The 12015-nt window shown below is 56.8% G+C and overlaps 1 protein-coding gene across 2 annotated transcripts in view; it reads right to left on the reverse strand.

The window, feature by feature from the left end:
- Positions 1-11810, reverse strand: part of NIBAN2 (niban apoptosis regulator 2) — a 47095-nt gene extending 35285 nt beyond the window's left edge. Inside the window, exon 1 of one of the 2 annotated variants that reach the window (XM_090274756.1) lies at positions 11597-11810. In XM_090274756.1, the coding sequence (XP_090130882.1) occupies positions 11597-11651 (55 nt within the window). In that variant the 5' untranslated portion in view covers positions 11652-11810. The remainder of the gene's footprint in view (positions 1-11596) is intronic. The other variant, XM_090274757.1, reaches the window with a different exon arrangement.
- Between the last annotated feature and the right edge of the window lie 205 nt (positions 11811-12015).

Below are 12015 nucleotides of genomic sequence, written 5' to 3' on the forward strand. Positions count from 1 at the left end.
ATTTATTTAAAAATATGGTTAACATGTATTTTTATTTTCTGTGTCTCTCTCTTTTTTTTAAGGGGCCCAATATTTTCTTCTGTGCCCGGGGCCTCAACCGACCTTAATCCGCCTCTGCCTGTGATAATTATTCAACTAGTGATGGGCTGGTAACTATTGTTCACGGCCTCTCTCCTTGAGCTCTGCACAGACAGGGCCTGAGCAAGCTGGACTGGAGTGTCAAACACACACAGCGAGTCAGCAGGGGCACCAGGCCCCAGGCGTCCTGTCCCCTGCCTGTCACACCAGGGGCTCTGTCCTGCAGGCCTGTCACCTGGAGCTGCAGAGGAGCCTGCAACCAGGAGGAGGGTCACCTGACCAACAGCCAATCCCTCGGCCCCTGCCCAGGATGGGCAGTCTCCCCAGGCTCAAGGACAAGAACAAAGGGCAAAGCCAATGAGTCAGACTGAGAGGAATATGGCCAGGGGGAAGGAAGCCCAGTGCGGCCTGTGGTCCCGGGCACAGTGGGGCCCAAACCACTCCTTCCAGAAGGAAGAGGGGAAGTCGGAGCCAGCCAGGGCTCTGCACCTGCCTGCATCTGCCCCGGCCACCCCTCTACACCCCTAACCCCACTCTGCAACCACCAGACCTTTCAGCCAAGTAGCCTCGGGGTCCCTACGTGCTGCCGGAATGTAACCCTCCCAGCATGTATTCATTCTTTCACTGCTAAGGAATTAAAACCATTTAAACTAGTAAGTACTAATTACAGCTATTGATTATTGAGCATTGTGTCCCCGCTGTGCTAAGCATGCATAAGTGTGATTTGTAAACACACACCCTGTAATTTAAACTTTACCACCCAGGGAAGTATTACCACCATTCCCATTTTGCAGCCCATGAAACTGAGGAGTCCGACCAGAGAACAGCCCCAGGGGCACCTGGCTAGTAGCGGCTGGAGCAAGCTCTGACCCTTGAGGCCACACTGTACACCTCGGGGGAGCCCACTGACCCGGCCCTCATGGCGTTGTATCATAAAGAAGAATTAGAACCACAACCTGCAAGGAGGAGCCCAGAGGAGGGACCCTGGCTCAGCCCGTGCGGGTGTGGCCCAGGAAAGAGGGCTCCTGGCTGCGGGGGCCCGTCCACCGGTCCCGCAGGGACTTTTGGGCTCTGGAGCTTCACCCAGAGGGCTTTCCAGAGTCTTCTATCCAACCCCTCTTTGAGCCAGGGGGAAACTGAGGCCCCGAGTGGAGGCTAGACAGAGCTCCCATTCACAAAGCCAGACTCTCAGAAGTCACACAGGGGACTCAGGAAGAGGACAGGGGGGAGAGGAAGGGAGGGGAGTGAAGGGGCTCTGCCCCTAATCACACAGGAAGTCTGCTGGCCCTGTCTGGGGGCTCCCAACCAGACAAGCAGCCCAGCCCCCAGGCCGTGCAGCCGGTCCCAGAGCAGGTCCCCTCAGACCCTGCCACAACCTCCGCTAGGAAACAGGAAAGCTGAGCTGGGCGGCCGTGCCCGCCTGGCCTGGAAGGGAGGTTCGGTCTCCCAGGAGCAGGCCGAGTCCCTCAGGTCACTGAGAAGGGAGCCCCTCTCCCCCTGCCCTGTTCCTGGAAGCACTCTGGGTGTGGGAGTCGGGGTGCGAGGGGACTGTCGCTTTGGCTTTTCAAAATCTTCCATAACACCTCAGCGTCTGCAGCGGGGACAGGCCTGTGCTGTCTGCTCAGACACAGGCCCATCTGTGGGGCCAGCCCAGGGCCGCTCCCCTCTCCCTCTCAGGGAGGCCTTGTTTGTTTACTCAGTTCTCCAAATTACAACCTCCGCAGCCCCGCCGCTCACTCCGGCCCCGTCCGCCTGGGCCGTCTGCGGCCGTCCAGGAGGGCAGAGGGGACCCGGGAGCGGAAGCAGCTTCGTGCTGGGGTCAGGGCCCTGAGTTCCAGCGCCTTCTACCGCCTCTGAGACCCTGGGTGTGTCCCCTCCCCTTTCCGAGCCTCAGTTGACTCAGTAATGACACAGCGGAAGGAATGAGAGGCGGCTACGAGGAAGAAGGGTCTGAGCCAGAAAAAGAAAAGCCGCTGCCGCCCACCAGACAAATTCAAACGCAGCAAGGGGGAGCGGTGGCCGGAGAAGACCCCAGCAAGCCTTCCACGCCGGCTCACAGCTCCCCTAACCTTAGGCTCTGTTCACTTTCCTCCCTCCCCGTACCTCCGAACATTCCAAAAAAGCACACAAAAAAGCAAAAACAAAACGTGAAACAGAAGTGCAACTGTGAGCTCCCCCCCTCCCTGGATGTCCCATAACCCCTTAAGGCCCTGGCAGAACTCTCACGAAAACGGAATGGCCACTCATTGAGCACCTTCCCATGTGCCCAGAACAACTGCCTCCTGGACTCTTCACACACCCCAGAGGCAGGGATCACCTTCGGATTTTACCAACAGCCGACGGTCCAAAGACAGGGGCAGGCACAGGGAGAGGGGCCCCTCGGTGGCGGAAGCCAGCCGCCTCCCAGTCAAGGCCAGATACGCTGCCTCTTGAGTTGGGCTGACCATGTGTTTAAAGCCCACGTGCACTTTGTAAAAACATCAAGATCCGCTGTCTTTGGAACACAAACCACATCGCATCCAGCTTGATGGAGCTTCCTGGCTGGTGCGGGTCTCACGAGCTCAAGCCTCTGCTTCATCACTTAGGCCCTGAGGCGCCATCCCCATCACCCTCCTCAGACCCTCAGGACTGGCACAAAACAGCTCTTCCTTTCACAGCAAGATGGCATCGTGCCATAAACATGTGCTGGGCTCCAGCACTTTGCCTTCAGTATAGCCCGAGATCCACGGGCCCCCAGCAGGTCACGGCTACAAGGGCACTGGAGATTGTCCGAGTGCCCGTCCCATGGAAAGGGAAAGGGAGGCCCAGAGGAAGAAGTGCTTGCCTGCACTCACCCGCCCTGGGCCCGTTTGCCTCCAGCCTGCACCCATAAATGGCTCCTGGAAGGTGGGATGGATTAAATGTTGAACAGAGCACAAGGGCATGAGTACTTTCCTGCCCAAGGGACTCCTCTTCTAGAAGATTCTGGCTTAACACATTTGGCCAGACCCAAACAGCTCTGTTCTGCGTGGGGCGTGGGAAGAAGATGGGCAGCAGCTGCGGCCGGCTTGGCCACAGATGTGCGGGTGGGAACGTGGGGTTCACACCTCGTAAACCACAATCCATTCTTCCTCTGCCCCCAGTTACCACCTGGAGCCCCCGCCCCCGCACGTGGACCCTGCACGCAGTGCCCTGGCCCAGGCCCTGCACTTTGATCTCCCTGAGAGGAGGGACTCCCTTGGCCAGTCCTACTCCGGACTACGCACAACAGTACTAGCTAATGATACTGGGAGCCAACGCTATCTTAAACGCAAAGAGCTCTGCCCACATCGTCTCACTGATCCCTCACAACAACCTAGCAGGTCAGGGACCTGTCAAATAACAGGAGAGTTTAGATAAGATCTCAGAACTAGGTGCTCAGAATCCAGGCCTAGCCCACTGCCCACTCTGCCCCTGCAGGGGAGAAGGTTCTCGTACTCAGAGTTGCCTAGGAAGGGAATGAGCCTCCTGTCCTAGAAGGAATGGGAGCAGAGGTTACCACTGGCTGCCTTGATAAAACAACCTAGGGATCCATCAACACAACAGGGCCAAGAAGAACAGACCCCAGATCTCCCCAACTTTACAATTCACCGACACGGAGGCCAGGTTGTTCTCCCTTCTCCACACACTGTCCCCTGACTGTGCCCCACCCCCGTCCACACTGGCCCAGGCCCTCGTCTCACCACTGGGTCCTGTTCTCATCCTCCGTCATGCACAGCCTGTGCCACTTCTGCCTAAGAACGCCTCTGAGGCCTCCCCAGGACCCTCAGGAAAAAACCCCCTCCTCTCCGAGGCCAGTCAACGTGGCTCTTTCTCCCTCACCCACTACGCCAGGCCCCCCTCACACTTTCCTGCAGAAGGTCTGCCCCTCGGAGAAAGGCAAGAGCCATGTAGGAGTTTGCATATCAGCACGTCTCTGGTGCCCAGCACAGCGCCTGGCACACACAGGGGCTTAATAACTATTGACTGAATGAATAAAAGCACAAGAGCTCATCACACCCCTATGGGGTCTCACAGGCAGGCAGACAGGGACCCTCCACCTCAACTTCTCACACACAAACCCACCCAGTCCTGCCTCTGGAAGGCACCTGGTGTCCCTGCAGAAAGGGTTCTCAGAGGCAGAGAACGGGTCACAGATGTGGAGAAATGGCATAGAGAGGCACAGCCATTGGCCCAGTCACACAGCAAATGGTTGACAGGACCAGACTCAAGAACCCCCAAAGTCTAGCTCTGGGCACATTGCCAGGAAAGGAAAAGGGGTATGTTTCTACCTGTCTGTCTGTGTGCCCCACCCAATGGCGGGCACAGTGTGGACAATATTGAATGACTAACTGTGCTGTGTAACCACGACCCCTGTTGTATCATCCTCCCGGTACCTGCTGATGGCCGCAGGTGCTCCTCAACCTGGGGTGCATTAACTTCCGGGGCACACGGAAGGGGGCTGGGGGTGCCCGAGATCTGGACAGACCTGGCACATCTCCTTCAATGAAGTGCCAATCAGAACAGCTGCCATTGTCCTTTCTCACCACTCACCAGCCCTGCGCTGTGCTGCCTGCCCCATCCAGGGGCTGGCACTCTTTTTTTTTTTTAAGATTTTATTTATTTATTTTTTAGAGAGAGGCGAAAAGAGGGAGATAGAGAGGGAGAGAAACATCAATGTGTGGTTGCCTCTCATGTGCCTGCAACTGGGGACCTGGCAATCTTGATCCTCACTATCATCCACTTTCACAGGGGATGCTGAGGCTCAGAAAAGGTGACCAACTTGTCCCAAAACACCAGCCCACCCTGTGGCAGAGCTGGGTCTTGAACCCAAGCAGTCTGACTGCAGGGCCCTGCCCTGAACCTCCACACTCCCTGCTCCTTCTAACTCACCGTCCACTGTGTCACCAGGCAGTGGGCCAGGGGGAGTGTATCTCCAACCCTGGAAGGTTCCCAGCGGGTGGAACCAGTCACCTAGGAGAGGTAGGCACTTCCTGCTCTTCCAGTTTTAAAATCTGCGAGATCAGAAGATTGCAGTCTCCCTGACTCAGGGCCTAAAATTCCACCAGGAGGGGGCTCGGCTCTGTCCCTCCCTCAAGGCTGTAGACTAGGCGTCTGACTTCACCATTCCTTAGACCTGCCCCTCACCCGCTACAGAAAACCCTTCCTCCCCAGGCGGGGAAGTGGAGGGGGTGGGGCAGGGGAAGGGAAAAGCAGCTCAGGAATTTGTGCGACCCGCAGGGTGATGCTGCTGGAGGCCCAGGGCAAAGTGAGTCACGAGCTTTGCCTGTGGAGGAGGAGGGGGCGACGTGAGGCAGAACAGGGCCGCCCAGTGAGGGACTTGAGTCTCAGGATGAGTAATGGCGGGAGGGACAGATTTGTGCAACCTTCAGGAGCCTCTGACACACACTGGTCTGTTCCCACTCAACTGCTCCCCAGGTCCCCTCCCCCCAGCACCTTCTTCCTTTGGCGGAAGGGGGGTTCTTTTCCTCATAGCCCCCCTGCCTAATCTGGGCACCAGGAAATGTCATGTCACAAGTCACGGGTGGAGCATGGTTTTAACAGCTAAGACCTCGGACTTCCAGTCTGGGCCTGGGCCTGGCACTGACTTGCTCTACTGGAGTGCAGAGTGCAGAGTGAGGATTCAATGAGGTATACAGGCAAAGGAAGGCCTGGCACATAGTAAGTGCTCAATTAAAGGATGACTAATCTTTTTTTATTTTTATTTTTTAAGATTTTAATCAGAGAGAGGAAGGGAGGGAGAAAGAGAGGGAGAGAAACATTGATCTGTGAGAGATATATCAATTGGTTGCCTCTCCCACGCCCCCAACTGGGACTTGGCCCACAACCCAGGCATGTGCCCTGACTGGGAATCAAACCAGCGACCTTTCGGTTCACAGGCCAGCACTCAATCCAGAGCCACACCAGCCAGAGCAGGATGCCTAATCTTAAGGTACTGTTCAAACCTGACACAGCCCCTCCCTACTCCATCAACCACCATCCTCAGGCAGGAAACGACACCTCAGTGGAGTCCCTGGAGGTATGGGCTGAGGAAGCGGCCAGAGTAAGCCGTCACTTACACTCAAAGGCCAACGTCATCAGTCCATGTCCCCAGCTCACAGGCAGCCCCTTTAAGCCCACTCCCGCATGGAAAGATGCTCAGAGGTGTCGGGGGCTCTCAGGAAGGCTCCCTCCCCCCTTGAAATGCCCAGATTGGTGTAAGCTACCAGAGGAGAGCAGGGCCAGAGGATGAGTCTGTCCTCAGCAGGAAAGCTGAACAGAGCAGAAAGGGAAACAAACACTGTGACTCAGTTTGCTCACGAAAACCAACTGTCTGGTCACGGTGAAGTGGAGCAAGGTCCAACATCAGGGGAAGTGCTAAGAAAATGGCCTTTCTGTATGGATGGCCTGGGGGAGGTGGGGGGCGGCACAAGATGCAGCCTTTGGGAGGTTCCAGTGAACTATAAATCATTTAGTGGACGAAGCAAGACACAAAATGAGCCGTGGTCTCAGCCATGTATAACAATAAACACAGAAGGGAAAGCCCACTATACAATACAGTGGTTTTCGCAGGCGAGCAATTCCTACTCTTTTCTAAACTTCGCTCCTCGAAGGCAGGGAGGGAGAGCTGTGGCCCAGTTTGGGTTTAGAAAGGTCTCTTTGGCAGGGTGTATGGGAAGAATGGAGGGGTGAAGTGGGCAGGGTGGCGGGGGAGGGGGCGTGAGGCAGAAGGCAGCCCTCGCAGGCTAGGCTGGAGGCCTCAGCAGTGAGAAGGGACAGCGTGGAGGCTGGACAGAGGGGGAGGGCAGGGTCAACAGCAACAAAAGCACATTATGTAAGAGACACAGGAGCGGAGCAGAATCCCCAGACGCTTCACCCCAGGGACTGACCCAGACCTTGGCTCAGAGCAGCAGCCCATGTGGAGCCGGGCACTGCTTCCGGCCAGCCTGGTCTCTCTGCAAAGTGCAGGCAACAACTTACCTGGGTAGGGGGTGGCCGAAAGCAGACACCTCCGTCCCTTCACTCCTGGGACCTACAGCCATTTCCCAAATGTGGAGAGGTAGGTTTTTAAAATTAATTTAGAAAAAGGCATTCATTGTTTTGCTCAATAAATAAACAAGATACCCATATTGGGTATGCACCCACAGAAAGGGGTGTCAAATGTTGACAGCCTTGCCCTGACTGGTGTGACCCAGTGGGCTGGGCATCAGCCCACAAACCAAAGGGCTGCTAGTTCGATTCCTGGTCAGGGCACAGGCCTGGGTTTCGGGCCAGGTCCCCAGTTGGCAGCATGCGAGAACTGGTCAATGTGTCTCTCGCACATTGATGCTTCTCTCCTTCTTTTTCTCCCTCCCTTCTCCTCTCTCTAAAAATAAATATAGAATCTTTACAAAATGTTTACAGACTTTTCAGAGGCTATGTGTGCATCAGTACATCAAAACTGGACCCAGGGGTTCCATCCTGAGGCCTCTGGACTACTGGAACCAGGCACGGGATATGTGCAAAGTGGTTCAGGCAGTGTGGTGATTACTAGCCAAACGCTGGAAGCAACCCAAACGCCCCGTAACAGGGGACTGGGAAAATAAACGAAGCCACACACACACAGAGACCCACCGACAGAAGAATGAGCCAGAAACATATGTTCTGACATGGAGAGATGTCCACAAAAGTCAAACCACAGAAACGTATCATCGGACCTCTTTTTACAAGCAGCGCTACCTACATGTGTACACAGAGCTGTCCGTTTGGGAACAGTGACAGGCCAAACTTGAGTGATTGCTTCTGGAAGTGGAATTAAAGGGAGGGGAGATGGAGGGAGCTTTCGGTTTTCTCCCTGACACTCCCACGTGTGTGCGCAACGCCTCTGCAACCAGACGACGTTCGCAGCGGTGGCCGGGAGTTGGGGAGGATTGGGGGGAATGGACGTGACTCCTAAATGGGTAGAGGGTTTCCTCCGGTGGTGATGAGAATGTTTTAAACTTGATTGTGGTGATGCTTGCACAACTCTGTGAATATACAAAAAGACTGACTTGTATACACTTTCAGTGGGTGAATTGTGTGGCAGGTGAATTATGTTTCAATACAGCTGCTATTCTGAAAAAGAATTAGCGAGGGCAAAGGTACGGGCCTGGCGGGAGGGAGAAACACAGGTATGGGCAGACTCCCTCACCGGCCCTCTCAGGTAATAAACTTTAGGGTAGGATGTGTGTAAGGGGGTTCCTCAGCCCCCATAATGTCATCCTGGCTAATAGAATTTCTGGAGCAATGGCTGAATCCTTCCAGGCTGTCCTAGAGGCAGAAGGGCCCCTCCAGGCAATGTCAGGATTCTTGCCAAAGGCACATTACCCAGCCCCAACTTGCACATCTTGAGCAACAGTGAGCTCACTCCCTCACCTGCCCCATTTTGGTTTACGTGGCTCAGACCATATGCAAAAAATTCCTCATAGAGCTCCGACACGGGCCACCCAGACTCTTCCATTCTCTTGTCCTAGCCTGTCCTCTGGGCCTAACCCCACCTCTCCACATCCTAGTTCCTTGTAGGGTCCCCCTATCACTGCCCTCCCACTCCAGATACCCCACATCCATCTCACACATGGGCCAACACGGAAGGAACCCCGTCTCTGAGGTTTCTGAAAACCCAGAGGATTCTTGAATCCAGGGACCTTGACCCTAGGGACTGCACAACCCTCAGAGAAATGGGACCTAAGCCACAGCAACAACTGCCCTCTTCAAACCCCAAACACCTGGCCGCTCTCCTTGCCCACCAGAGAATCAAAAACAGAGAGTAAATGACAATCGCTATAACAGCAATTGTTTGCTGAGCACTTACTATGCGCCAAGCACTGAGCAGAGTTTCTTACCTTTCTTACCTTATTAAATCCTTGCAATAGTACCTCATAGGAAGAGACTATTATTCCCATTTTACAGATTAGAAAATTGGGGTAAATATGTTGGCCCAGGGTCCCACCAGCTAACACACTGGGGTGTCATTATGAGGACCCTGAGCTGGCTCAAGTCCGGAGATTTGTGGGAAAAATTTGGGATCGTTCGGCACTCAGAGCTGGAAGGGACTTCAGTCTCAGGTAGCACACCCCTTCGGTTCTCAACTAGGGAAACTGAGGCCCAAATAGAACAAGTGGCTGCCCGAGGTTACACAGGCCTCCCAGCTCCCAGGCCCCGCTCTTTCCTCCAAGCCAATTGCCCCACGAAAGCAGGAGGAAATCATCCTGCCATCAGCCCCTCTGGGGCCCTGGTGTGAGAACAAGCCCCTGCGTGCCAGAGGCTTTGAAATCCCAGGATAAAAGGCACCCTGACAGCAAAACAGCAAAACAGCACTGTGGGCAGGAGCGCGCCTGACCCCTGCCAGGACTTGCCGGCTGGCACTCACCTGCTCACCTGCTCGAGGGCGGGCCAGCCAGGCCGCAGAACCCTAATAGGCCTCAGCGCCCAGGGCACTGTGGGAAGAGGTGTTCTCAACCCTGACGTTTCTACAGGGGCAGCCCCAGGTTTCCTGGGCAAAGAACCAGGCCCCGGTAGGGAGGGTGCTGGAATTTTGATCACCTGGCATGGAAGTGCCCACTGCTCCTCGGGTGGGGTGAGGAGGTGCAGGATCACTGGAGGTGGCGAAGGCACGCCCTCATTCCCCTCCAGCAGAGATTTCTAAGGCAGCTCACTTCCTTGGGAGGGGCCTGGAGGCTTGTGGGCTTCCTTCCCTTCCAATCTGCCACCCCCACACTTCAGGAGCCCCCTCAGGTGAGCTTGGACCAGGAATTCAAGGTATTTGAAGGGGGTTATTAATAGCACTGAAGTGTTGAGAAGAGGGAGGCCAGCAGGCTCTGAGTGAGCACAACCCTCTTCCCCCCAGCCTGGTATCCACAAAACAAATCCAACCCTGTCCAGAAGAGGACACTTCACCTTTTGTGGTCTCAGCCTCCTCCCCTGTAAATAAATGGTGGGGGCTGCTGGTAGTTCTCGGTCCAGGAGGTGGGAGGAGGGGGAGAGCCAGACTGGGTGTGGGGAAAGGAAAAACCCCACTGAAGAACGTGAAGCACACCCCACCCAAGCTGGGTGAGGGGCCCCAACAGGAGGTCGTGAATGGACGGACTGTTACAGAGCCCCAGGAGGCTGCCACCGACAGGGAGGGGACAGGAAGACTCCGCCCTTGCCTTCCTCCTCCCACAGTCCTTGTCCCACAAGCAAGAGTTCCAGGACTTAACCCCCTGCTGGTCCAAGGCTGGAGAGTGTCTGACTCATTTCTACATCACCCTCATCCCTGGCCCAGCCCCAGCCTCTGGTACAAAGGGGAGCCTAGGCCATGGGCTCGTAACCACAGTTTCTGGACAAGTCTTCCCCAGCACCTTCTTTGTGCCCAGAAGGGCTGGCACGTGGAGGTAAGAGCCACCTGGTCCCTGTTCTCAAGGGGCGCTAGCAAGCAGAACACAGCTGTTGAAACTCTCTGCAGGACTGCAGGGCACATCAAGATCAGTGTAAGCACACACAATGCTCTGGCACACTGGACAGGGAGGGGCACATACAGTCGAGAGGAATGGTCTCCTTTCCACAGGCTGCCCTGTACCCCACAGGGACCAGCCACCTGTGCATTGGTGCTGCCTCTATGCCAGGCCGTGTGCTAAGCAAGCTACGTAAATTAGCTCACTTACGTCTCTCAATAACTCATAAATAAGGAAGAAATCATTCACCCCATTTCAAAGAGGAGAAAGCCGAGCTGCCAGGACATTAAGGGGCTCGTCCAAGATCTCACAGCTGGGAAACAGACGCTGGGGTTCCACCTGCGCAGCCCCACCCAGGAAAGAGAGGTGAGCCACAGAACTGAGTTTCCCAGGCAGCCTGAGAATCTCACCCTCTCCACATTCTCTAGGGCTGGGGGAGGAGAAATCCAGGAGTCTGCTGCAGTCACCAGGTTTCCTTAGGGAGCACCCTGCTAAGTCTGAGCCAAAGGACAGGGGTTCTGACCCCCCCCCCCCCGTGCACCCCATCTGCCCCGAGCCCCACTCCCCAGGCTCAGTCCCAGGCATTGATGGGCTCGTCCCTGGAAGTCTCAGCCACGTGTACTGGGGCTGGGCCCGGGCCCAGGGCGAGCTGGGGACTGGGGCAGTTAGGGAAGAAGGTCGGGACAAGCCGGCCGAGTGGGCCTGGAAAGCTTCCGGGAGCGGATACCCGAGGCGGTGGGGAGGCTGCGACCCCCTCCCACAGCTCGATGGGGTAGTGTGTTGGGGGCTCGGACAGGACCGGCTTAGAGGGGGGTTCCATCAGAGGAAGAGGGGGGGGTCAAGTCCCCTCGGGAGGGGGAAGGGTGAGCTCAGAATAGGTTGGGAAGGGGTGCCCAGACGTGGAGGAAACGAGCTTGGACGACGGACTGGGTCCCCAACAATTCCCGCCCAACCCTGGGGCTGACTCTCCGAGTCCCCTGTCCCAGCGAGAATGGCGGGCCGTGGCGGGGGCGTGGTCCAGAGGGATCCCGGTTGGACCCCCGGAGCGCGCTGCGCGGCGAGAGACTCACCTGCGATGTGCTGGCGCCGGGCGTCGTCCAGGTGTGTGGACAGCACGTCCCCCATCGTGAAGAAGAGCCACGGCCCGATCCGGCCGCCGCCCGCCGGTGCCCGCGCTGCTCAAGCTGACGCCGCAGGCGCCATGGAGCCCGGCCCGCCCTGCTCCCGCCGCTCCTGTCGCCCTCGCTGCGGCCTCCACTCTGATCGCGATCCCGCTCCCGCCGCGTCGTCTGGGGGCAGCCTCAGCTCCAGCCCGGCCTCGCCCCGCCCCGCCCCGCCCCGCCAGGCCCCGCCCCCGGACAGAGCCCCGCCCCCCCGGGCCGCGGGCAGGCGGGCGGGGCTGGGGGCAGGGGACGCCGGGACTGCAGGAGAGACTGAGACAAAGAGCACATCGAAGAAAGGGAGACCGGGGAGACGCCGAGAGGCGCCC

The sequence above is a fragment of the Furipterus horrens genome, unplaced genomic scaffold (assembly GCF_987537825.1).
Source record: "Furipterus horrens unplaced genomic scaffold, mFurHor1.1.pri manual_scaffold_4, whole genome shotgun sequence".
Classification (NCBI taxonomy): Eukaryota; Metazoa; Chordata; class Mammalia; order Chiroptera; family Furipteridae; genus Furipterus; species Furipterus horrens.